The sequence below is a fragment of the Felis catus genome, chromosome B3 (assembly GCF_018350175.1).
Source record: "Felis catus isolate Fca126 chromosome B3, F.catus_Fca126_mat1.0, whole genome shotgun sequence".
NCBI classification, from domain to species: Eukaryota; Metazoa; Chordata; class Mammalia; order Carnivora; family Felidae; genus Felis; species Felis catus.
The window spans coordinates 18,579,399-18,607,389 of NC_058373.1; the positions used below are offsets into that span (position 1 = coordinate 18,579,399).

The 27,991-nt window shown below is 47.1% G+C and overlaps 1 protein-coding gene across 6 annotated transcripts in view; it reads right to left on the bottom strand.

Annotated features, from left to right (window-relative positions):
* Positions 1–27,991, bottom strand: part of ADAMTS17 (ADAM metallopeptidase with thrombospondin type 1 motif 17) — a 346,632-nt gene that overhangs the window by 242,420 nt on the left and 76,221 nt on the right. For all 6 annotated transcript variants that reach the window (XM_023254981.2, XM_023254979.2, XM_023254980.2 and 3 more), the window contains exon 7: positions 20,909–20,952. In XM_023254981.2, the coding sequence (XP_023110749.1) occupies positions 20,909–20,952 (44 nt within the window). The remainder of the gene's footprint in view (positions 1–20,908; positions 20,953–27,991) is intronic.

The window sequence follows — 27,991 nt, forward strand, 5'->3', positions numbered from 1 at the left end:
AGTCTATGCCAGGGATGCATGTGAGTGATTCCCAAACCCATGGGCGGTTGGGTGTGAGGTGTGGGGGAGGGGTGCTTATTCCTGAGGCCAGCACTGGCTCAAGAGCAGACGGAGGTAGAGAGGAAACCGGTTTGGATTAGAATGGTCTGAAGATAGTGACAGTATGCTCAATAAAAAGCTCCTGAAAGACACAGGGTCTGAGGGTCCAGAGTCATCTTCATAACGTTCATCTCAGTCCTGGCCACGGGTTAGCCCAGGAGAGACTGATACTGAACACTTCCACCAGATGTAGCAATCCAACAAAAGGTTAGGAAATACTGGCTTTACTGTTTACATGAAAAGTACCTTGGGGGGCGCCTGGGTGGCTCAGTCAGTTGAGCCTCTGACTTCGCCTCAGGTCATGATCTCACAGCTCGTGAGTTCGAGCCCCACGTCGGGCTCTGTGCTTCTGCTTCTGTGTCTCCCTCTCTCTCTGCCCCTAACCCACTCTCATTCTGTCTCTGTCTCTCTCAAAAATAAATAAACATTAAAAAAAAATTTTGAAAAGTACCTTGTGGATAACAGTTACACTAGGAAAAAGATAATTAGAAGAGTAAATTTAAAAATATACACACACACGGAAACATATCTTAGCGGGAGAATCAAAGCCCATTGTTTACACTGAACACCACCGCACAGGTGTTTTGACTCTGTCTGGTGACCCAATTAGGAGGCCATCACTCTGTCTCCCAGCAGCTAGGGGACAAGAACCATCTGCAGGGAGGAGGAAGGAGTTGGGATGGGGGGAGGGGAATTATCTCAGCAAGGTAAGTCCTGGAAGGCAGCCACTCTTGCCCCCACTCCCAGCACCGGGAACTCTGTTGGCACCAAAAGGAATTTTGAAGTTGTAAACCCTTCCCCATCAGAGTGCAGATGGAGAGCCCGCACATCCTAGTGGGGGAAATAATCCAAAGCAGTCTTTAAGATAAATACTTCCATCAGGGTAATTTAAGTGCTTTGTATCTAGCGATGGCGTGCCTCATTATTTCCAGCGCTGTGTTATGTTATGGCTCGTGTCGCGTTCAATTCTGAACTCATGCCATTTATCAAAGACAAGAAAATCCCAAAGGCACAACTACTTATCATCAGATAATCCAATGGAAAGTTTAATTGAGGCTTCAGTGCAATGCCTCTTGGCCATGACCCCTACACATCTAACTCTCCAGCTAATTCTCGTTTCATTAAAGTACATTTCCCAGTGTGCCAAAGTTTCTTACTTCCTAAACTGGCCACTGGAACTGCACAGATGATGATCGCCTTCTTAGAGGAATGAGTGGCACCTCTCCACTGCTGGCCTGGCCGGGATGGGAGGCGATCAGATCAGGGGTCCAGTTACTGACAGGAGACCTTGCTCCCTTCTCGAAGGACTACGTGTGATCAAACCATATTTTTCTAAGTATTTCACCACCTGGTCTCTTAGTTGGGATTAGAAGGCCTTCTCCAGAGCTGACGTCACAGGATGAGTAATTTCCCAGCATGCCCCAAGGCTTTCTCAGGGCAGGAGGTATTTGGAATCACTTGCTTGGCTGGTCAGGTGCAGGCTTCCCCTGAACTCACTAAATCTTGTCCAAAAGGGTCGACTGTCTGCTGCTTTCTTGTGAGCTTTGAGTATACATTTTTTGGCCTTTGATTCAGCTAACGATTATATTATGTAATCTTGTGGTAATCCCCCAGAGACTTCAATGATGTATAGGAATTCCTTGTGAGTTTTCTTCTTTTGAGCCCAAATTTGGACTGAGCACAGAGACAAAATCCTTGGCACCAATCTTCTTCATTAGTCTCCACGTCTAATTCCTGAACCTTCATTCTACTTATAAATTACAGTTACTCTAGAACTCAGCAAGTCAGCAAAAGTGAATCAAGGAGACCTTAGCCTCACTTGAATTGCTTTCAGGGTCAAGACTTGTTTTCCCTCTGCTGAAGTAATGAAGGGATTTATGCTCAGAATAAAATAAGCAGAAAAGCTGGGTTGGGCTGGGGATACCTGGCCAGAAGGCAGTTCCAGATTTCACTGCAAATTTCAGAAGGCAAAACATTCTCCAATAGGGCCAAAATAGCCCCAAAGTAGCACAGAAAGCCAATCCCTCCAGGTGGGACCCCTTCTGCCTGTGGTGTGGAGTCAGCATGGGGGGGGGGGGCTCAGCTTCTCCCCTACAGCCACCTCCCCACCCCAATCTGCATCATCTCCCCAAAGGCAGAGGTGACATTCAAGTCCTGGGTGTGGATGCATCCCTGGGCTTTGGAAGCCTGAGGGAGAGGAAAACAGTGCCAGATACAGAATGAACTCTCTGGTATTCCTAGACTAACTTCAAGTCACACAGAGAGGTTATATGCGCTCCCGGTAAGCCTATTCTCTTCTTGATCAAAAACATGCTGGTGGGACATAGATGCTACTTTGGCTGTGCCCCTCCCTGCTTGTGCTGGGAAAGCTTGTCTGGCCATGGAAGGCTATGTGGGCAAGTGTCAGGCCCAGAGTTACCAGAACTGCATCCTTCCTCTTGCCGCATGCTCTCCCAGCCCACTTCCTGACCACATGCTGCCATGGAGTGGTAAGGGTGATGTGGGCTACCGCAGATTGAGCGGGCCTTACCCGCAGACCACACAGCCCAGCTTCATCTCATTTCATACTCACAACACGTCTGTGCACAGACACCATTTCCCTTGCACTTAAGATCTGAGGCAGCACGTGTTCAGTCAACTGCCCACAGTTTCACAGGTAGAAGGGCCACCTCAGGTACACCCCACTGGAGGTACACCCTGCTTAACCTCCAAGGCCCACTGCATAGTTTTAGTCCTCAAATGTGGAAGCTACCTAGATATTTAACAAATAGCAGTTGCATCTGAAGCTCCTTTATGGAAGATTAACGCACTGGAAGGTTGCATTGGGTATCCTTTTTTAAGATGGTAAGTTGGAGTCATAAATGGGGCTGAAAACTCCCTCGTGGTGGGTCATGAACCTCTAATCTCTCTGAACACCACTACCAATTTATCTGGTCAACAAATTCACTTTAATTCATCTATTCGGTTATGCAATACACATTCATGGGGCCATCACAAGCTGGGGATGGGAATACAATGGGGACACGAAGACAAAGTAGGGTCTTCTTGGGGTTTGCGCTCCTGCTACAGAGGCTGACAGCACACAGATACAACCTGGGGTACTGATTAAGCAGGAAATGGAGAGGCTGTTTCTGCTTCTCTTAGATGCTATTTGAACAGGGATCTGAAGGAAGGGACAGAGTGAACCATCAAGACGTAAGGGGGAGAGAATGTGGGGCCCAGTGACACAAGTGAGAAGCTCTGAGACAGTGGAAAGCTTAGCAAGGGAGGAACGAATGGAAGGTACAGGTGAGCAAGGCCATGAGCACTGGGAGGTGAGGTCAGTAAGGGAGCCAAGGGCTACGTGTTCTGGGGCCTTTGGATTTTATCCAAAGCCATTGGAGGAGTTTAAGCAAGGAATGTCCATGATCTATGTTTTAAAAGGAACGCTCTGGTTACCCCATAAGAATGAGCTGTCCAGGAGGTCACCACAGAGGCCTGGAGACCCGGCAGGTGGGGGTAAGAAGCCTGGACCACAAGGAGGAACAGCAGATACGGTTAAAGGAGGTCTGATTCAGAATGTATTTTGAAGGCACAGCAGGTGGGAATTGCTGGTGGTTTAGAAGTATCAGGCACCTCCTGAAACAGACCGTCGGACGGCCAGCTGACTTCCAGAAAAGGCTAAGAAAGGTCACAGCCACCATTTTCCACAAGGCAGGCAGGCCTAACGCCAAATGCTTCACATTTGTTCGCATCCTCCGCCCTGACAACACCGCCAGGCCGGCAGGCACCCCGCCACGATTCCACTGCTGCGGAGGGTGAAGGGAATAGCCCGAGGTCGCACTGGTGAGGAGCTGAGCCGGCGGGCCACACTAGAGCCCCTTCTTCTGCTCTGCGACCTGCCTCCTTGGCTTTACACATAATCCCAAATTCACAGCTCTCTCTTTTACACGCAGGCTGTGCAAATCTGGGCGTGGAGGGAAAAGGCTGCTTGGCTCAACACCGAGACTGTCTTATTGATTTCCTTTTCCAAGATAAAAACCTCTTGGGGTTTCCACTTTATCTCAAAACTTATGTTTACCTTGGCAACCAGAGCTCTGTGGCAAAGGAAATGCTGTAAGCAGCCGGTAGAGGTCAGCCCCTGGGGCTCCCGCTGCTCCCCTTGCCCTGCCTCTCTGGGAACCCCTCCATTTAATCAGCAGCCCGGCCAAGGTGGAGAGCAGCGGGCTCCTGAGGCAGCCCCTCCACGACCAGGCACAGCTATTTGGTCCTGTTTGATTCTGTAACCATGGGGTACAGGGGACAGTAAGAAATATCTGGAATAATAGGAGACCAACCAAGAGGAAAGTAGTGAGAACCCAACAGAGGAAGCATGAAGTTGAATTGGCTTTTCCAAAAAAACAAAAGCAAAAACCACGAATCATTTTCATAGAATTGAAGAAGAAGAAAAAAAAAAAAAAAAACAACGACCCTGGAATGCCGTGGGAAAACGAAACAAGGAGCTGCATGCTATATGAGCAGCACCTTTTGGCAATTTGAGAAGCAGGCCCAAATGGCCCCACAGTGAGGCAGGGAGCCAGAAGATTCTCAGTGGGGGGCAGGGGGAAGCAGGGGTGGAGAAGGAAAAATGGTATAATCGTGTTTAGGGAAAGTGTCTTCTTCAGCAGTGATAGGAAGAGAATTCTATTTGCCAGAATACTCGGAGCGTGCTCCGGGAAGGAAGCCAGCGGTGCTGACGTTGGGGAGGGGTCCACAGTGCTGCTTCCCTGGTAACTTAATGCAGCTGCGTTAAGGGTATCTATCTAGCTTCCCTGAGCTCAGATCTCCTTGTTCCTTCCATCCCACACACACACACACACACACACACACACACAGCCAACAGAATTAAGTCCTCCTGTTTCTCTAGTACTGCCAAGGCTTAATCAGTGGTTCTCAAACTTGAGTGCACATCAGAATCCCCTGAGAGCTGGTGAAAACACAGACTGCACAGAAATTCTAATGCAGGAGAGCGTGGATGGGGCCAAGACTGCATTTCTACCACCTTCCTGCTTCCCAGGTGCTCCGAATGCTGGGATCACCCTTTAAGAGCCATTAACTTTGAGCATCTCTTTTCCTGAACGGCAGCACCAAGGACTTCCAGTTCCTCTTCTGACACTTGTTGGGCAGGGGGCACTGAAACAAGACCCACAGAGTTAGCGCAGACGGCACATTTATTATGAGTGCTGGGCCTTCTATCTACACTGACTCATCCACGATCACCACGTGAGGAGGAATTACGATTATGCCCATTTTACAGACTAGGAAAGTGAAACGTGAGGACAAGAGACATGCTCAGGTCTCTACTGTTAGCAGAGTTGGGATTTGAAATAGGTATGGGGAAACCAGAGGCTGTGCTGGAAACTTCCACTCCCTCCTGCCCTGGACTCAAATCCAAACTTGCACGTCGGGCTCCCTGGGTCCCCGAGGCCCTGCCCCGGAGTCAGCTACCCACTTTGGCAGAAGCACAAGTTGGGTGTCAGGCTGGCCTACATTCTCCCGCTGTGCAACTTAGAGTAACTCAGCCTTGGTTTCTCCATCTGTCTGTTGGAACGTTAGCTTGGACACAAGCACCTGGCAGGTGGGAGAACCTCAATAAACATCAGCCCTTGCTCCCCTCTGTCTCCACTGTCCTTGCTCACACGGTGACTTGTGCCTGAGGAGCCGTCACCCTGACCTGCTCTGAAACCCTGCCCCAGCACCCTTCCCGGAAGACCCACACAGCGGGAAGAGGAAGGCCTATAGCCAATGGCAGGGAAGCAGGCATTCAGAGCAGCACCATTATTAGGGTCCCCCGCAGGCACTTTCTCATGTGATGCTTAGAGCAGGCGTGCGGGAGGATGTTGAGGTCTCCTACAAACAGGGAAACTGAGGAATCCTGACTTCATTAAGTGACATACCCAATGTCAAGTAAACACCAGCATGAGGATCCACACTCAGGTCTGACTGTGGCCAAGAAGCAGAGCCAGGAGTCCTACATAAGGAAAGCAAAGGTGGAATGGGCCAGGGGACACCCTGCTTGTCCTCACTGGGGGATGACTGGTCACCCTGGGGACCCTTCCTTTGCTCTTAAGGATTAATACTGGTGGCATAATTAACATCAACACCTCTAGAAGCCCTGGCCTGCCAAACAGATTTCAGGTGATGAGCCTGATTTCTGAATGTCACCCTCTCTCCAAAGTCTTCATCCACTCACTCCTGCTGAAATCTGAAGGCCCTCTTCCTCAAAGCTCCATTTCCCTTCTCTATTTTTCCTCTTTGTTGATTACCTCTACTCCTGCTAAGATGACTTCTAGATCACACATACCATCTCCTCTACTAAAATGTTCACGCCACAAAGACAGGGACCTTTGTTTTGCACATCCAGGATCCCCAGAGCTGGAGCAGAGCCAGGCACACAACAGGTACTCAACGAATATATACAAATGCAAAGCCTGCAGAAGCCAAGTGTCTGCGAGGACACAGGTCTATTCCGAAAACAGTGCACGATAAAGACAGGGGGCAAAAAGGCCATACTGGGTAAAAATAATGATGGACAATCGATAATTGCAGAAAAAGAAAACCAAATGGGCACAGATCTGGCAAGAGAGATAGGAGTTAAACCCTCAGGGTTTCCAGTGAGTTCCTTCAATGCCAGCTGTCACTCATTAATGGTATAATTTCAGACAAGAAATGTATCCTTTTGGGGGCTCAGTGTCCCCATCTGCTCACAGGAATAATGATACTTCACTTCAAAGGTTATTGAAAGGCAAAATATAGTTAAAAGACTGGAGCTGAACTGTCTGGGGTCAAGGGTTGGCTCCACCCCTTACACGCAGTATGTGGCTCTGGGCAAGTTAGTTACCTTCTTGTACCTCAGTTTCCCCATATGTAAATTTAGCATATTCTCCTCAGAGAATCGGGAGGACTAAATGAATTAAAAGCATGAAGGATCTGAGAGCTCCTGGGTGGCTCAGTTGGTTAAACGTCTGACTTTGGCTCAAGTCATGATCTCAGTTTGTGGGTTCGAGCCCCATGTCAGGCTCTGAGCTGATAGCCCAGAGCCTGGAGACTGCTTCCAATTCTGTGTCTCCCTCTCTCTCTCTCTCTCTGCCTCTCCCCTGCTTGTGTACATGCGCTTTCTCTGTCAAAAGTAAATAAATAAACATCTTAAGAAAATAAAAAATAAAAGCATGAAGTCTCTGATGCCCAAGTTCCCAACAAACGGTAGCTGCTCTCCTAGTTGCAGCTCTGTCACCACCAGATGACAGGATGAGCAGCAGCATGGACGCCATCTGGCCATGAGGGTCCGGTGTGAGGATACAGCAGAAGGCTCTGTTGAAAGCAAAGCTCCTCCACATTCCAAGGGAAGTTCAAAGAAGGCTTGGATCTTGGCACCACTCCCAGGCTCGTGAGGTGCTAAACTGTTGCCTGCTGCTGCCTGCTATGCACTGCATGCTTGCAGCACCCCCCTTCCCATTTACTGAAGCCCTAACTCCCAGTGGGATGGCTTTAGGAGGTGGGGGCCTTTGGGAGGTGATCAGATTTAGATGAGTCACGGGGGTGGAGCCCACATGAGGGGATGAGTGTCTTTGTAAGAAGAGGAAGAGAGACCAGGCTCACTGGCTCACTCTCCACTAGTGAGGACACAGAGGTCATCTGCAAGCTGGGAAGCTGGACCTCACCAGACACAGAATTGGCCAACACCTTGATCTGGGACTTTCCAGCCTCCAGAACTGTGAAAAACAAAGGTCTGTATTTAAGCTTCCCAGTCTATGGTATTTTGCTACAGCAGCCCAAGCTGGTGAAGACAATGCCCTTGACCAACAGGAGATGGAAGAGGGCATAAAGAGCTAGAAGAGGCTACCATTTGTGGACATGAGCAAAGAAGAGGGACCCTCTCCAGCCCTGGAGAAGGGAGCCCCAAAGAAGTGCTCTAGGACCACAGAGGCTGCCATCTTGTCCACATGTGGATGTCTACTGAGATGCTAGGTTCCTTGACCTGCCTGGTGCTACCGGACTGAGGACCAGGGCACTGCAGAGAGAACGCCAATGTGGCCAGGAAGAGGATGGACAAGGACACAACACCACTATTTACTCAACTTGACAAAGAAATCTAATGTGAATCTCATCCATCAGGGCCTTACTACCTTCAGGGCAGGAGACAGTAAACCCTCTGGGGAAATATGCCCTATCCTCAGGATTGGCTCCCAGGCCCCTGGCTAGTGAAGGAGGAGGTGGTCTCCAGGTTAAAACCATCACTGGACATCTCTCTTCGCCCTCAGTCACAGCATGCCCTAACCCTAAAGCCCTAGGTCATGCTGGTTCATCAGTGAATCTGCTCCCCTCACACGGGGTGGTCCAGTTGTTACAGGACTCCTCTCAATGCCCACCTGCTGCCTTCCAGACACGTGAGGGGCTCTGGGTTCCACTTCCAGCCCAAGACTGGTTCTGGACTCTTGATCAAAGCTGGGAAACTGCTGATCCACACTTAGACCACCTCAAGAGATAGGAGTTGTTCAACACTGATGGGCTCCCTGGCCCTCAGTACTGATCTCAAGGAACAGCAATCTTTGCAATTCTCTTCCCTTCTCTGCCCTCAATACCTTCTACAAGGGAAGGAATTTCCCCAAAGATCATGGTGAAGTCTGAGGGGTCGTAGAATACACCACCCCAAAATGTGCCATTTGGGCATAAGGATTATTTTGAATGAAGGCAATTATGAAGCAGTTACAAGAAAATCTCTGTCCTTCCCCCATTTGCCTAAAAGCAGAACATGCATTTATAAAGGTGCCTCCTTCTCCTTTCCATAGAAGTTAATCACCAGAGATAACCCTAGAACCTTATCAGCCCAGAGATGGCACCAGAGGAATCTATATATCAACACAGGCTTAAACCAGCCCTTATCGACCATAGGTCTTCCTAAGACTTGTCACTACAGAAACCCAAAGTCCTTTGCCTCTGTCTGGTCACTTCTCTAAAACTGTATTTGTTTTTTTTTTTTTTTTTTTTTTTTTTTAAGATGCTAGATAAGCCTGAGTTCTAACTACCCTTGGAGTTACCCATTACTGCACAATGCTCCCATGTGCATTGCATGTGTTAATAAACTTGTCTGCTTTTCTCTTATTAGTTTACCCTCTGTCAGTCAAATTGACAGGCACCCAGCCAAGACACCTAAGACTGGTAGAAGAAAAATAGGTTTTCCTCCCCTCCAACTCCAAGACTGCTTTTTAATTCTTCGTGGGAAGAATGCTCAAGGTTCTGGGCTCTGTCTCTTGTCCTCCCCACACCCCATGGGACACCTGCCAGATTTGTTCCTTCCAGCCTGAACGTGGAGACGGTGCTGCTGTCCTGTCAGTGCCCCAGAGCAGAAGTCCTCACTGTATCGGGACTGCCAAGTACCTCAAGGACAGAGTCTTATATGTACTCAGACTCTGGCATTTTTGGTCATTAGAGGTAAGCGCAGTAGCAGACAAGATGTCAAATTTCAGAGTCTACACACATTTTACTTCTCACTCACATAGCATCCAATGTGTTAGGGTCCATGGCTGCAGCTCCCTGGGGAACCTTTGCCAGTCATCCAATGGAGAAAGAACCTCCAATACTATTCAGAGAGATTTGTAAGGGCCAGGCCTAGAAATCATTTCTACTCTCCTTCCCACTGGACAAGGCAGTCATTTAGCCACACCTATTGTTAGGAAGGCAGGGAAATTTAATCACTCAGAGAGAAAAAATATGTGTGGATATCAGCTAGCAGTCTTTCCATAACACCCTGGACCGTGTCAGCAACATGTCTTAACCAAAATTCAGTGGCTTCCTAACCAAGACTTAGCTCTCCCTAACCATGATTCAGCTCTTCCTAACCAGGACTCAAGTCCCCTCCTAACCAGGATTCAGTCCCTCCTAACCAGGACTCAGTCCCTTCCTGACCAGGACTCAGTCCCTTCCTAACCATGATTCAGTCCCTCCTAACTAGGACTCAGCCCCTTCCCAACCAGGACTCAGCTCCTTCCTAACCATGACTCAGCCCTTCCTAATAAGGACTCAGTCCCTTCCCAACCAGGACTCAACCCCTTCCCAACTAGGACTCAGCCCCTTCCTAACCATGACTCAGTCCCTCCTGACTGGGACTCAGCCCTTCCTAATAAGGACTCAGCCCTCCCTAACCATGGCTCAGCCCCTTCCCAACCATGGCTCAGTCCCTTCCTAATCAAGACTTAGCCCCTTCCTAGCCAGGACCTAGCCTTTCCAATGTATCAGTGGAAACCCCCCCCTCCCCCACACAACAGCGCTTGTCAGGAATTTCTGATCCAAGTTGTCCATGCCAGTAATTATAAAGGTTGTTTGAATCCAAACCCTAGATAACATCCAGGCCCAGATCTGGTATCTGTGCAACAGAACAGACCAACAGGCTGGCCTGACATAATCTCTTCTTCCTGTTCTGAAGCACTCCTAAGTGTTAAGCTTCATATTTATAGAAAGTGAGCTAGAAACCTCAGAGCCAACTTTCAACTTCATACAGGAGAATTGGGGGTCCTTCCATTTAAGAGCCCACAAAGGCCACAGGATTCTGGTAAACTACCTGAAATATACAAGCAACACACAAACATTCTTCCCCAAATTGTAGTTCTGCCTCTGGAAGGTCACACACATTCTACCCTGTGGTTAATTCTGAGCACTGACCACATGGCTTGAATGTGACCAACCCCAGCTCTGTATACCATGAGTCCAACAGTTGAGCAGTCACTGAAAAGTGAATTCTTGACTCAACTATAAAGTGAGGACTTTAATGCCAGGTACAGACAACGATGGCCCCATGGGCCAAAAATATCAGCAGTAACTTCACTAAGTCTCAGAGCCTGCATGGTCCAATCTGACCCTAGAATCTAAGCCAAAGAAGCATACCTAGCAACCAAGAAACTTGCAAAAGGCCTCCTAACCTCTACTTGCATCTCTCTAAGAATATTAATGAAGGCACTACAATTCAACCCCCTAGCAATGCTGCTCAGAATTCTCTCTCGTCTCTTCATTCTTCCCCCCACCTAGAGTCTCATCCTCTTCTATCTCATCACCTCCCACTCGGCCTCCCAGGGAGGAAAGCACAAGAACCTCCTTCTCTGGGAATTGTACTTCTCCCATCCTGATTAATTTTTCTCAGAAGAAATCTTTAAGAAGGGGGAGTGAATAAAATTCATAACTTAGCTCTTTTGGCCATGTCACTTAAAAAAATTGTGATAAAGTATATATAACATGAAATTTACCATTTTAACCATTTTTAAGTGTACAGTTCAATAGCTTTAAAGACACTCACATTGCTGTGTAACAAACACTGTCTTGCAACTGTCACTACCATCCATCTTCAGAGCTTTTCCATCTTCCCAAACTGAAACTCTACACTCATCAAACACTAACTCTTCACCCTTCCTCCTCTTGAATGCCTGGCAACTACCATCCTACATGGTCTCTGGGATTTTGATGACTCTAGGAACCTCACATAAGTGGAACATACATTATTTGTCTTTTTGTGACAGGCTTATTTCATTTAGCCTAATGTCTTCAAGTTTTATCCACATTATAGCATATTTCAGAAAACCCTTTGCTTTTAAGGCTGAGTAATTCCCGTGTGTGTGTGTGTGTGTGTGTGTGTGTGTGTGTGTATCTGTTCATTATTTATCTGTTTATCTGTTCATTGTTCAAAGGATACCCTGAATTGCTTCTTTGTGAATAATGCTGCTATGAATATGGACATACAAATAACTATTCAAGTCCCATTTCTTTTGGGTATATACCTAGAAAAGGAATTCCTAGATGATATTTTTATTTTTTGAGGAACTGCCATACTGTTTTCCATAGCAGATAAACCATACGTTCCCTCTAGCACTATACAAGGGCTCCTGTTCCTCCACATCTTCACCATAACTTGCTATTTTCTGGGGTTCTTTTGGGCAACAGCCATCCTAATGAGTGGGATCAATCATCTTGTTTAACCTTGAGAATAACCCTGGGCATTATTATTCCCATTTTACAGATGAGAAAACAGAGCTGGAGATTTTAGATGACTCATGCAAGGACACTGGTGGAGGCAGGACTCGAACCCAGGTCTAGCTACAGGGCCAATGCTTAGACCACCACACTAAGCCAACCATGGTCCCTGAGGATGGTTCAGTGCTCACTGTGAAGATGGTGGGACTTTTTTGGGTGATATAAGAGACCACCACAAGGGTCACACTGTAAAGAAAGCAGCAGTGGGAGCTCTTCTCCCATTCTTTGTTCTCACTGGACCTACTGCAGACATAAAGCTGATCTCCTCACCTCCTGCTCACTCCTGAGGCTTTCAACGAGCAGGAGGCATACAGGCTCCAAGAATGTTCAAGGATTCACAATCACACAAAAGGCATCTCACAAAGACCTCGTTTCCTGTTTATGATTCTACTCCCTGTCCTTCTTCCCTGCCCCGGCCCCCATTCAGAGAGGGTTTTTGTTGTTATTGTTTCTCACAAAGTTAATAAAGGGTTGGGACTGAGAATTGCATGACTGGAGGAAGAGCAGTACCATAATGAGATGAAGCATCCCACTTCATGCCAAGCTAATCATAAAGCACTCCTCTGGCCATGAGAAATGGAGACACAGAGGGAGCAATGGAGACAGCCAGCCTCTGCCCATATCATGCCAAGGCCCGTGATAAATAGAGTGGCAGACTGTGGCCTGACACCAATGTTACTGACATTATGTGCAGGTGAAAGGTCACTGGAAGGGCATCTGTTTCAGAATCCCCTTCAAGCCACCTGAGCACAGAACCTGGGAAGGGGCTAATCAGCAGTCTTGGGGAAGGACACAAGGTACACACTTTCTGAGCTGAACATAGAAGAGGATTCCAAAGCCTACATTTGAAGGGCCACAGCTGGAAACCCTGCAGGGGCCAGGTTTTTTTCCTGTTCAGCCCTGTTGATTTCCAGCCCCAAAGGCAATCAACCATGGCTACGTGTTTTGTTGGTCTCTGTGTAGTTCCAAAATAAATAGAGTTGCGATCTCCAAAGGGCTGGCAGAAGCCTACCCCATGCAAAACAGACCCATGTATTTTCACCATTTTAAAATTTCAGCCATTATGTAACCTTGAACATGACCCTGGCACAAGGAAGAAGAAAAGTTGAATTCGGTCCCCTGGGGCAACTGGTTTCCGTGTGGACTTCCCGCCAAGTCCCAAACAGAAAGCTCCCGCCCTGGGTTCTTGTGTTATCGCCAGGGCAGGCAGGCCTTCTTGGGGCGACTCCCTTCTAGGGAACTCACAGAATTTTGTGGGCACACAGGAAGCCCCTCCAGACTTCAATATACAGGAAGTATGCACACACACTATGCACTTCTGCCATACATGTGTGTAGTTAGGCATGTGTTTCAAGGCATGTATGTGCACACGTGTGTGTGTGTGTGTGCGTGCACGCGCGCGCGCGCACACACACACACACACACACACACACACACACACACATTCATTCACCTTTTTATTCTCCCAGATACTATTTTCAAGTCACACCACAGGATAGCTGTGCAGAGGTAAACAGGCAGGAAACTCCCCAGGGCCACCCCGTTCTTATCCGCTTCTGTTCTCTTTAGGCATGGTGGCTCTTAGGAAAGTCTTTTAGAAGACCCTCTCCAACATCCAGACACAACTTAGTTGTCATTTTTGAGAAAACAATCTATGCCTACATTTAAAGCTGAATGAGTGAGAGAAGAAGCCAGCTTACTGAAGTATATACTATTTAGCTTTCCCAGAAACTCTATTAGCTGAGAAATCCAAGCTGAATTTGTGGGGAGCAAAGCTCTAACATTAACAAAATGCAACTTTCCTAACCCTCTTACAGGGATGGACTATTTTTTTTTTTTTGTATGATGAGGAAGGCAGCACTTGTCCAAACAGTCTGAATCCCTGATTGCTAGATGCATGCATATTTGATTTCCAAAATTGAAACCTTTCCTAAAACCTCTAAAAAGTCACATATCATGGTCAAGAGCCTAACTATAAATACCAATATAACTTCTAAAAAACAGATGAATTTGCCGAAGACCTAAGGTCATCTGATTTGGGACAACTAACATGTCATTGAATGGTATGCTTTCTCCTCTGTAAGCCTCTCAGAGTAGACACAAAGGACACAGTGTGGGTAAGCCTGACACTGAAGCAACATGTGCCCAGCATGGGGTGGGGTTATAAGGAAAACACATAAGAACTTATTCATTCAATGGGGTAATCAGAGGCAATCATCTGAGACTACTTCTGACAAACAATTTTGTGGCAAAATGGAACCCTAACTTCTGTAAGGTCATAAGGAATAACAAAATAAAGCAAACAAACCCATAGGAAAGCTCCCAGAAACAAAGAAACCCAAAGCTCAAGTCTAATGAGTAAAACTTTTGTATTTTTATCCCAAACAAATTTTCCAGCCTCATTCAGCAAACAGAACCTTGACATCTCTACAATTCAAACACACCCTCACAGAATGAAGACTTAACACTACCATGAAAACACATAAAAATGAATGTGCACTCTGAAGGAAATTCCACAAAAGAGGGCAGGGGGGATCTACGTACTTTTTTCAGCCACAGCACCAGTTGCCTAAGCCCTACTTAGACATGACATAGTTCAGAGCTTGATGAACTCCTTGATGCACTTAATAAAAACCCAACAGGTGCAGTGTTAGGACACTAGCCCCACCCTCCCTCGTCTCTCACTGGTTCCCCAGCACATCTTCCTTCCGTGGCCCTGTGTAGGTTGGATTGAAATAGACCTCCAAAGCAGAAATATCATTCCCCCAAACCTTCATCCTGGTGGGTGATGCTCCTTTCTGCCTTTCCTCCCTCATTGACAGACCTGTTATGTGGAGGTCAGTGGCCATATCCATGAAGTCCCCACTGGGCTGCCCACACCTATCAGGGAGTTCAGCACCAGTGCTGTGGGCCACATAGGGAAGGGCTCCTTCCTCCCAAGTTCAGGGATAGCTATGGGACCCTCAGTGCAGAGCAGCAGGGCCCCAGGGCATGGACCCATCTTGGAGCCCCTCAGCAGCATCTCCCTGGCCTTGTGTGTGAAACACTTCACGAGGCCACCAAACATTTATTTCCATTGTCCTTTGTGCAGGATTATCACATCCCTTGACTTGGCAGTGGCACGGGTAAAGGAGGCTTTTCCATTAATTAAAAAAATGAAGGCAAACAAGGAAAAATATAAATCCCAGTAATTAAATTAGTGAAGCTTGAATAAGGTGGCTATCAAAAAAAAAAAAAAAATTCACCACAGCTCAGTTTACAGCTAAATGTGGGAGCAGGACAAATGCCATGGAACCGAAATCTGTCTGGTCATCCAGGCTGCAGAGATATGTGTTGGGAAGAGGAATGTGGGAGTGTGAACGGCCAACAAAGGCTTCCAGAGGTCTTGCCTTTTCACACTCCTGAGCACTCCTCACCCCTTCTCACCTAGGGCAGCATTTTCCTCAGCAGCAAAGCCAATGGCTCAGGGTGAACCAATTCAACAAAGGAAAAGCCCACCCCTAACCCCCACAAAGGCAAGGTCTGTAATGTGCAAAGTAAGCACCCCCCACCACCAGTGAGGGCGACAGTTACTTCTCTTAGGGATGAAGCTGTTTTTCCAGATCCTCCTGCCTTGAGTTGTCTCTTCTTGTGTGTGTCCTCCTCCAAGGTAGAGATCAGCAGAACCTCTATGGTGCCATCCCTTTTCCTTCCAGAGCTGGGAGGGAGGGTCCATAAGGTATGATGGTTTTAAAATCATGTTCACTCAGTCTGTGTAGGCAAATCCCTATCCAGTGTGGTAGATCTTGGCGAGCCCCCTCAAGGGTCGGGACCACCTTGGTTAGGGCCAGGGAAGCTCCCCTTGCCTCTGTTAGTAGGACCCTTGTGATGTGCACAGACAGTAAGCTGCAGATATGCTGGTCTCTCATATTTCAATCTTTACTGAAAGGAGTAGTGAACATTGGTGGTTCTGGAATGTCCAGCATCCATCCCTCCTCCTGGCTAAAGCATGCAGACCACCCCCCCCCCCCCGCCCCATGGAGAACCACTTTCCATGCATTGTTGTGGGAAGCAGTATAGCCCCCCCTGCGCAAGCCCAAAGAGCCAGAGCCCCCCTCATATCCCGCGCAGGTGACCTAGGGCAGGCCTGGGAGCTGGTGAAAAACAACTGGCTGTGCAGACAGATGGAGGCCATTCCCTGCAGGCCCCAACACTGACCTCTACATGGTGTCTATGGCCTCACCTGCCAGGGCTGCCTAGGGTGCTGTGTTCCCACCAGATCTGCCACCGTCATGGCAGCCCCTTTCTGATAAACGCCCTTTTTGCTTGCTCCTTGCAATCAGGGTCCTGGTCTGCTGAAATGGGCTAATGCAGGTGGAACAATGTAGAGGGGAAGTATTTTTAAATTTTCTTTTTATGTTTATTTTTGAAGAGAGAGAGACAGAGTGTGAGCAGGGGAGGGGCAAAGAGAGGGGGAAACAGAATCCGAAGCAGGCTCCAGGCTCTGAGCTGTCAGCACAGAGCCTAATACGGGGCTCGAACCCATGAGCTGTGAGATCATGACCTGAGCTGAAGTCAGATGCTTAACCAATTGAGCCACCCAGGTGCCCCCCCCTTTTTTTCTGAGGGGAAGTATTTTTAACAGAACCCCAAATTCTACTAACTACCTCAGAGATTCTCCAAATGGATCGTTCAAATTTAACTTTTAAATCTATTTTAAGCTACTTTACGGGACAGTAATAAAACATTTACAACGGTAAGTTACTTTTGGAGGGATAGTGGCTGGGAGGGGATAGGAGGGAACCTTTGAAGGGGTCAGATGACATTCCATACCTTAATCTGAGTAGTGGTTTTGAGACTACATACATATGATCACACAACAGTGTGGACGTACTTAATGTCACTGAAACACACACTTAAAAATGGTTAAGATTTTAGGTATAAGTTTTATGTTATATACATTTTACCACCATTTAAAAATAGGTTAAAATAGAATTCAAAATGCAGCTTTAAAACTATTTCAATAAATACAAAAGCACATAGGCATAACTTAAAATTTCACCAAGATTTGCACCCTTTCCCATATGTCAGTTATACCCTAATCAAAACAAGAAAGCACACACACAAGAAAACACTGTAATATGCCAAGTTATAAAACACTGGCGATTCCCAAGCTTTCCTAAGTTTCTCAAGGTACCACATTATCTCATTTTCTGCAGAACCCAGGGCACAGCCCTCCTGGTAGAGCTGGATCCTGAAATTTGAAGGCAGCTGTTCAAAATCTCTTAGCACTGGCAACCACATATCTATGTGATTCAGATTATTTTTTCCATTCCGTGGAATCAAAACAAAATACAAAAATAAATTGGATGCTGGAATGACAAAACTACAGAGATGGAATACAGATACATGGTAGCCAGGGGTTAGAGAAAGGGAGGGAGGCAGGGAGGGAGGAAGGGAGATTCTACAGGAGCAGCCCAAGGGAGTTGCTTGGAGGTGATGGACTGGTTCTGCTCCTGACTCTCCCGGGGGTTGGATGAATATCTACATATGGGATAAAATGTCACAGAACCATATGTAAAAACATACCCCAAAATGGGTTCATGCAAAAACCCTGTGAAATCTGAGTAGAATTAGCAGTCTAGCTCATTGCATTGTGCCAATCAATTTCCTGGTTTTGGAAATAACACTACGGTTACATAAGATGTAACCATGGGAGGAAGTGGGGTGATAGGTACAAGAGACTTCTCTGAATTACTCTGGCAACCTTCAGCTATTCTATAATTATTTCAAAATAAAAAGTTAAAAAAGCACAGAAACAGACCAAATGAGACTGCTAGAAGCCTGTCATAACCCCAGCTTTCAAATTTTTCTCTTCCTGGACTCACCATTGTCCTTACGAACTGACTTAATAGTACAAATAAATTATGACACATTAAAACAAAAGCACCATGTAACTATTTTTTTGTTTTCAAGGAAGGGATTCATTTCCTTTGTAAAAGCTGAAAATCACTGAGGTATTGGAAAGAGCATGCAATAAGGAAGTAAGAGACGGGGCTAGTTCAGCCCTGAGCTAACCGGCTGTCACATAAAGAATTATTACAGCTGGTCCATGCAATTAAAAGACTTTGGGGAGGAAATGAGACACACACATCTGGGAGGTCACATAAGGACGTAAGATTTCCCCAGCAGTATGCAAAGTGTCAAATGAATAGTGCTATGGATTGTATTGTGCCCCCCTCCCCCAAATTCCTATGTTGGAGTGCTAACTCCCAATGTAAATATATTGGGAGACAGGGCTTTTAAAAGGTAACAAAGGTTAAATGAGGTCATGAGAGTGGGGCACTAATGGAATATGACTGGTATCCGTGAAAGAAGAGGTGATCAGGGGACGCCTGGGTGGCTCAGTTGGTTAAGTGTCTGACTCTTGGTTTTGGCTCAGGTCATGGTCTCATGGTTCATGAGTTAGAGACCCATACTGGGCTCTGTGCTAACAGGGCGGAGCCTGCTTGAGATTCTCTCTTTCTCTCTCTCAAAATAAATAATTAAGTTAAAAAAAAAAAAAAAAAAAGAGGCAGTCCGGACACAGACACACACAAGAAAGACCAGCTAAGGACATGGGGGAGAAGGCAGCCATCTGCACACCAAGGGGAGAAGCTTCAAGGAGAAACCAACAGGGCTGACATGTTGATTTTGGACTTCCAGCCTCTAAAAGCATGAGACAACAAATTTCTGTTGTTTAAGCAGCCCAATCTATGGTACTTCAATAGAATAGCCTTAGCAGATGGGACTTAAGTAGCAAGGTGAACTAGTTCAGAAGAAAGAAGGAAGACAGAACTAGCTGTTCACTCTTTAACAGGGGGTCTGAAATAGAGTACATAATCACAATTGATGGTTGATGTGAAAATTATATACTCAAAAGAAAGCCAGCTATAAATCATATGAAAGAAAACCTGCAATTCCTTCATCTGCGTGTATGCATGCATTCAATCAATCAATCAATCAATCAACAGTGGTGACCAAGACTTGAAAACCCTGTACCAGGTCACACAGGTGAAGGGCAGAGCTTGGCTCTGCCTGGTACAGAGTCTTCTGGGAAAGACATTCAGGCAAGGGCAATGCAACGGGTATCTCCTCAGAGGCTAGCACAGGGAGTGGGAGGGGTCTGGAGCAGCCTCAACCCCCACCCCCTGCTGGGCAGAAGTGCAGAAGCTGATTTGTGAACAAATGCTGGGAAGGAGCAGCCACTCCTTGAGATAGTACATGCTTTTTTGGCTCTGCCAAGGGATACTGGTCTTCCTCAAGCCCCAACTGGACTGCGACGGGTGTCAGCTATCCCTCTGTTGGAGCCGATTTTATGATGCATTTGCATAGCGATTCCTTTATGGAGACAGCCCCTGACAATGAAGCATGGATTGGTGGGGCAGTTTTTGACACTTGTCTCCCAGATTTGTTTAGGGGACTGGTGGAATATAAGATAAAAAAAATCATTTCAAAAACTCTAAAATGTGACATGAATGCTAGCTATCATCATACTAGATTTTTTGGTAACGTTTATTTATTTATTTTTGAGTGATAGAGAAATAGTACGTGCACACAAGTGGGGGAGGGGCAGAGAGTGAAGGAGACCCAGAATCTGAAGCAGGCTCCAGGTTCTGAGCTGTCAGGGAGAGCCTGACGAGGGGCCTGAACTCACAAACAGTGAGATCATGACCTGAGCTGAAGTCAGACACTTAACAGACTGAACCACCCAGGCACCCCCCCATCATACTAGATTTTGTAGGGCCTTTTAAGCCACCTAGTTTAAAATGATCAAGGTCACCCAGCTCATGTGGCCCAAAGGCTCAGGATTACCCACTGCCAGGACTCCCTAGGAAACACAGGTTTTTAAACATTTGAATTCCACAATAATATATATTTGTCAATCCCATACCGTTTTACTACAATTCAAAGCACATCACGTTCAGAATCTTGCTCTTGGCAGTACAATATTTCAACCTCCTGGTGGATAAAGGTTAGTGCTACAGGAGTCAAAATTGGAAACCGTCTTGCGGTTTCCTCTGTTAACCAAGGGCCCTATTCCTATGCTCAAAGACTGGTTCCAGTTTGAAACCTACAACATGTCAACAACAAGCCAGATACAACTGGGGATAGAAGGGAAAAAAAAATGGCAAATGAAGAAAAAGCTGAGTGAGGAAGCAAAAGTAGAAGGAAGGAGGAAGGGAGGGAAGGGGAAGAAGAAAAATGTGCCTTGTCAGCGCCACGTGTTGGTCTCAGTACCATTTGACCAGAAGGAAACGAGCCTGGTGCCCAGACTGGCAGAGGAGACGTGTCTCACCCCCATACAGTCACCTGTAGGACACTTGGTAAAGATCACCCACATGCACGAGAGTAAACGGTAAGCTTTTGTCTCATGACAACTGTGTTAACTTGGTGGTGGGGGGGGGGGTTCCCCTCCTGCATGAGTGACCAAGAGGCTCAGTGCCAACTGTGTCCCCAGCCACAGTCACCTTTAGGCAGCCCCTGGAGACACCTTCTATGGTTTAACTTTTCACACCTTCCTTATTAAGCATCTGTTTGGACACCTTCTGCCATGAGCAACCTCAACATTTATCAGGAAAAAAAAAATGAAGTAAAATAAAGTCAAAGAACTAATTTATAAGAAAAGAGGCAACAGAAAAGGCAGAGTGTGTCTGAGGACAGTTCCTCCAGACTAGAAGTCTTACCAAGTCTCCAGATTATCACAGGGGGGCGGCAGCCCCTTAAATTATTATTATTCTGCCTCTAGACTTACCAACGGTGTCACACGGTTCATCTTTGTGTACGCAGAAATCTGTCCTGAAAAAAAACAAAGACAGACCTGGTCAGGTGTATGTAGTGGCCCCCAAGAATGGGAGAAGAAAACACTGTCAATGAAGCCCGATAACCATATCCTACTCTGTTACTGGTTCAGGTGGCCCAGCTTATAGTGAAGAACACCAATTAGCCACTTGTCAAGAGTAACCCATCCACAGTGCCCACCTTGTAGGCCCAGTTACCCCACATAAAGCCCCCTTTTATAGCTTAACGACTCCACCTAACACTCAGTTGCTGGGAGGACTCCCTCCCAACAGCTGAGAAAGTTCTTGAAGCAGACATTTGCAAATCATGCATCAGAGACGATTAATATTCACTATCATCAAACTGTAGTGACCTCCACAAGCTCCTCGATGTGGGCAGCAACTGGCCTTAGATGCTGAAGTGACCAAATGGCACTTACAGGAGAAGACAACAAAAGTAATGTCTGAAAGTTATGCCCTTTAAAGCTTCCCAGGATCCCCCAGGTGTGTGGCTGTGTGGGAAGAACACTGGTCCAGTCCCAGTTCCACAGGTACAAGGGGTTCGCTGTGGCCTCTAGCCACTCATGTGTGAAACAACAGGTCTGGGCCCTTCTTTTCCCAAACCAGAGAGTTCCCATGATACTTTCCCAAAGTTCCCACAGTTAGGGGCTGACCAGACCAGCGGTTGGGGCAGTGCCCTGCCTGGGACCGGCCATGAAGAGCAGTGGCCTGGTCCTCCAGGGCCCCGTGCTCATCTTCTCATGGAGGCCCATGGAGGGCTGAGAGAAAGCACCCACTCCCTTAAATTCCTTCAGGTTTACAAGGTGTGTTCTGAAGCCACGTCTCATTTCACTTTCCAAGTTCTTCCGGACAAGCCAGCCGGATAAGGTTGACACTAAACCAAGTTACGGAAGAACACGGCAGGTCTGGGTTGGGCCATCTTTCCCCTTTCTGACACTCTGTCCCCTGGCATCAGTGTCCTCAATTCTTCTCCTACCCTCTGTCACAACCTATTCTCAGGGAAGGATCTGACCCATTTGTTCACAAAAGGCACAATGACAGAGAAGGCCATGTGGTACTCTCCCAACCTAACTTTGTATGGTCATCTCTCCTTCTCCCTCCATGTCAATCCCAATCCAGTGTGCAGTGTGTTCTGTTGCATCTGTCTCCAAAGTGTAACCCGTGCCTGATGCCTCTCAGTGCTGTGTGGGATCCCCTGGAAACAGAGAAAAGTCTGTGCGTTCCTGACTCTGGCTTTGCTTCAGGCTCACCTGAAGCTTGTCAAAGACTCCACTTGCCTACTTAGACCCACAGATTCCACTTGGAGTCCTGATGTACAAAATCAGATGTGCCAGACAGCCGGCAAGCCTGGGGGAGAGGCTGGGGCAGCTTGGAAGGTGTGGCCGCGAAACTGGCCAGGGAGACATCGAGGAGAAGCGGGGACCAATCCTGTCAGCAGCGCCCGTGGGTTCTGCTTACTACAAGTTTCTAATTTTTTCCTAGCAAGCCCTTCTACTTTTATCATCAATTTTAAAACAATCTTAATAAAGGGAAAAAGGAAATTTTCAAAAACCCCACATTTTTCATAACCTTACCCCAAAACCAAGGGAACTTTCATGGAAATGGAGAGAGGATAACCACAAGAGCCATAAAAGGAAGCCTTGAGGTTTCTTGTTTGTCTGTTTTTGTTTGTTTTTGTCAAAGATGACCTTTGAGTGTTTTTGTATTCTTTGGGTAAATGCCCAGTAGTGAGAATACAAAAACACTAATTCAAAGAGATACACGCATCCCTATGTTTACAGCAGCATTATGTACAATAACCAAGCTATGGAAGCAGCCCAAGTGTCCATCGGTTGATGAATAGATACAGAAGATGTGGTATATACATAAAATGGATTATTATTTGGCCACAAAGAGAATGAAATCTTGCCATTTGCAACGACATAGATGGAGCTAGAGAGTATAATGCTAAGTGAAATAAGCCAGTTAGAGAAAGACACATTCCATATGATTCCACTCACATGTGGATTTTAAGAAACAAAACAAACAAGCATAGGAAAAAAGAGAGAGACAAACCAAGAAACAGACTCTCAGCTATAGAGAACAAACTGATGGTTACCAGAGTTGGGGGGTGGGGGGAAATAGATGATGGGGATTGAAGAGTACACTTGTTGTGATGAGCATAGGGTGATGCATGGAAGTGTTGAATCACTATACTGTGCATCTAAAACTAATATAACAATGCATGTTAACTGGAATTAAAATAAAAACTTTTAAAAAAAGATGACCTTTTAAAAGACTAAGTAATAGGCAGTAGAAGGTGCAAGAAGTAGCAGCAGAGAGAAAAACAAACAAGTAAAATTAGGGACATATAGATGCTCGCCGCTCTGGTATGGATCTGACTCCAACTCAACATTCTTTTTTTTTTTTTTTTTTTTTTAATTTTTTTTTTCAACGTTTATTTATTTTTGGGACAGAGAGAGACAGAGCATGAACGGGGGAGGGGCAGAGAGAGAGGGAGACACAGAATCGGAAACAGGCTCCAGGCTCCGAGCCATCAGCCCAGAGCCCGACGCGGGGCTCGAACTCACGGACCGCGAGATCGTGACCTGGCTGAAGTCGGACGCTTAACCGACTGCGCCACCCAGGCGCCCCTCCAACTCAACATTCTTGATCTGACACGCCTTCCATTTAAATAACCAAGCTGGCCCAATGCCTTGTTCCAGGGTTTCCCAGAGTGAGCAACTGAAGCCTGGGCAAAAGGAGAAATCACACATGACCACAAGTCTCACAGTCAAGAACTAAACAGAACCAAGAAGATGGTGCCCACTTCACGGGCGCCATCTTGGGGATAGCCAGTGCTGTTGGCTGACAGAAGCATTGTGTATTCTCTCATCCCATGACTTCCCTGAAGGGAAACAGGTGATCTCAAATGATGGACCCTGCAACATCATCCATTGCATCACCTGAGGAAGTGGGAGGAAATGCAGTCGCTCACAGAGGACAGAGGCAAGCTCAATTAGAATCCTGGCTTAAGAGGGGCACGGGGGTGGCTCAGTCGGTTAAGTGTCTGACTTCAGCTCGGCTCAGGTCATGATCTCACAGTGTGTGAGTTTGAGCCCCACGTTGGGCTCTGTGCTGACAGCTTGGAGCCTGGAGCCTGCTTCCAATTCTCTGTCTCCCTCTCTGCCCCTCCCCTGCTCACACACACACACTCTCTCTCTCTCATCCTCAAAGTAATAACAACAAAAAAAAAATTCTGGCTTAAAAGAGTCAGCCAAAATTTGACTCTTCTTTCTCCTTCCTGCCAAGGTTGTTTCTCAGAAGAGAAAACACAAGCCATGTTGCTGCAGGGGCAGCTTCATATTCAGGTGCTCCCACCGCAAATTCATGCCAAACCCACTTTCAGGGGCTGTAGGATTCAAGTGAGGTCCCAACGCAACTCTACAGTCTCTAGTCCATTCCCTTTCCACCGCTTGTTCCTCAAGAGAAGGAAGGCTGTGTGGACCTCTGTGACCTGGTGTGCTTCGTGCCTGTGTGCTCACAAGCTTCCCGTCCTGCAACATGGTTTTTACTGTTCTGCTATCACCATCTTGAAAGTCTTTGTCATGTGGGGTCCCGCATTTTCCTTCTGCACTGGGCCCCACCATTTATGTAGCTAATCCTGTGCATAACCGATTGCCTTGGCATACAGTTGGGGCTTAATAAATAGTGGCTCCTTTATTATTGGCAGACATACATTTACAGACCACTTTCAACGTGCCCAGCAAGCTTCCTGGTTTGGAAACCCCAGGAAAATGTAACGTGATGCTCCACAGATACTCACTGAACCCTCACCATGAGCAAAGCCAGCCAGAAACCCTCTTGGTCAGAGTCTGAAGAGAAGACGATTCCCGGGGAGTGGGATAGAGTTACATGGAGGGGGAGGTTCAGGGATGGCAGGAGGTGTACCTGTGGTTGAGCTCCAAGCTGGCCCTGCATGTTTGCTCCAGGTGCTTCCCAGAAGCACAGAGCTGGGTTTGGGGGGAAATCCTATTTTCATGGCTTCCTGAGGGAGATGCATGGCCAAAGGTAAAGCTGTGCCAGGTGCTGAAGCCTCCTGGACCCCAGTCCTCTGTGTGGGTCCCACATGGTCCCAGACTCAGTTCACTCAGAGGTGTTTTCTAGCCCAAGACATGACCACAGCTGCCAGAAAGCCAGCTTCTGTGGCTTCTGGCTCAGCAGCTTTTGCTGGACATGATGTCATGCTCACATCTCTGCGGCTGGCCATCTGTAGGGCTGGTGGATGTCCAGGAGAATGCACTCTAGGGCTCAGCCACAGCGCATAAGGGGGCGGGGGCAGAGAAGAAACCCTTGCATTAGCCAGTCTCAGTCCCAGGACTGGGGGACACTGGCCCCCAAACACCTCCTGGCCTGTGCAAGCTGTGATTAGACCCTCAGCTCAGATTACTCCAGGAGGAAGGGGCTGTTTCTCAAGAGCAGCTGCTGTCTCGCACCCAATTTCCATGTGAAAACATCAGCCCGTTATTATCCCAACCTAGGAACTGCAGCTCTCGGCCTCTAATTATTAAACAATGCCTCGCAGCCAACTCGGCTCCCAGCCCCGACTCTGGCGCTGCCTCCCCTGTCCTTCTGGGAGGCCTTGCATTTAACAGCTGTGAGGACCCACAGAGCGGGTTGGGCACTGGCCGATTCGGTCCAGCAGCTCCGCAGAAGCAGGTGAGAGGAAGCACCTCGACTGCTCAGGTAGTTCATCAGATGTCAGCATGAAACCGGGAAAGAGAATCCCAGCCCCAAGCTGGCCTCGGGGAACCGAGACATAGGATGCCTTTGCATTGGTGCTGCCTGCAGCGGAAGGAACCTTGCTTTTCGGGGCCACCAGACATCCCCCCCTCCCCAGCACCCATACTCAGAACCACCCCCATGCATTCAGGACCACCACCCCCGGCCCCCCCAGGTGCTTAACCAGAAAAAAAATTGTAAACTGTTTTATTGTGATTACACAGAACATAAAATTTACTCTCTTAAAACGTTTTTCAAGTGTACAGTTCAGTGATGTTGAATGCATTTATAATGCTGTGCAACTAATCTCCAGAACTCTTTTCGTCTTGCAAAACTGAAACTATATCCATTAAACACTAGCTTCCTATTCCTTCCTGTCTCCAGCTCTACACTCTGTGTCTAGGAATTTAACTGTTCTAGGTGTCTCATGTAAATAGAATCATACGACATTGGTCTTTTTATGACTGGTGTATTTCACTTAGCCTAATGTCCTCCAGGTTCATCCATGCTGTCGCATGTGACAAGACATACTTCCTTCGTAAGGCTGAACAATGTTCCGTTGCATGGATGGACCACATTTTGTTTACTCATCCATCGAAAGAAACCTGGGCAGCTTCCACTTTTTAGCTATTATGAGTCATGCTGCTAGGAACATAGGTACACAAATAGCTCTTTGAAACCCTCCTTTCAATGCTTTTGGGTATATACTCAGAAGCAGGATTGCTGGATCATACGGTAATTCTGTATTTAGTATTTTGAGGAGCCTCCATACTGTTTTCCACAGCAGCCACACCATTTTACAGCCCCACCAGGAGTGCTCAAGGAAGGGTTCCCATGTCTCCACATCCTTGCCAACACTTGTTATTGTGTTTGTTTTTGGTAGCAGCCATCCTGATGGGTGTGAGATGTGGAAAACCAACATGTTTATACCAAATATTTCCAATATAGTAAATAGGCTTGTTGGAAGCAGGAAAAAGAAAAGAAAGCCAGAAAGCCTAACTGGCAGCCTTCTCAGGCTGAGGGTGCATTCACGTCTGCAGATGGCATTTTGTGCAAGAGCTCATCCAGAAGCTTTGTCAACACCGATTTCAGTGACATTTATTATTGCCTCTAGACAAAAAAGGGGAGGGGAGCAGTGGCTACTCTTCCCAAACCAAGACCACTTGCCTGTGCTTTCTTGACCCAGCCAAGCAATGAGACTTCAGGGAAGACACTACATGGGGAAAGTTCTCATGAACATCAGAACCTGTACATTTTATATAGTTTTGATACAAACCACTTTCAAAGTAGTGACCTTGGAAGTTTAGCATTCCAAGGGTGAGGTTTGGAATGATGCATCTACAAGGCAAAAATGCCAGACTGCAGGCAACCACTGGAAGTCAGGAAGAAGGAAAGATCCTTGCCTAGAGCTTCCGAGAGAGCACAGCCCTGCCCACACCTTGATCCTGGACTTCTGGCCCCCCAAACGGTGAAAGACTAAATTTCTGTTGTTTTGACACACCCAGTTGGTGGTAATTTGTTACTGCAGCCCTGGCAGACTAAGATAACATTGCTGCCGCCTATGTGGAAACAAGGCTGTCCCTGGTTTCTGTTGTCCACTGCTGGCCCCTGGTTTCCCTCTCAGTCTGGAAAAGTCCACCTCTGTAGTCTAGAAAGAAGCTCAGCTCCCTACTTCAAGTAGAACCGCCATGTGAATTCCCCAGGCATCTCTGCCCACTGCTGTTGTCCTGAGAGGGTCCCGTGGATGGGGTTGCGCACAGCACACGTGTGCGGACGTGGACCTCCTCCTACAGGAACTCGGGGTATCCGCGGCCCCCATAATAGTGTGTTTAAGCCAGTTTGGAGGCAGCCTCAAACACGAGTTAGCTTTTTCCCAGTGAACATTATATTTGGTGCAGGGGAGAGGTAATAGATGAATTGCTTGGGACTCCTGGGTAATCAGGATTTCAGTACTTTTATACTAATAATAGCAATAGCAGAAATTATGGCTAACATTTATCATGCCCTTACTCTGGGCGAGGCACTGTGAAAAACCCTTCCCAGGGATGCCTGGGTGGCTCAGTTGGTTCAGTGTCCAACTTCAGCTGAGGTCATGATCTTGTGGTTTGTGAATTCAAGCCCCACATCAGGCTTTGCACTGATATTGCAGAGCCTGCTTTGAATTTTCTGTCTCCCTCTCTCTCTCTCTCTCTCTCTCTCTCTCTCTCTGCTCTCCCCCACTAGCGTTTTCTCTCTTTCTCTTTCTCTCTCAATTAAATAAACATTTAAAAAAAATA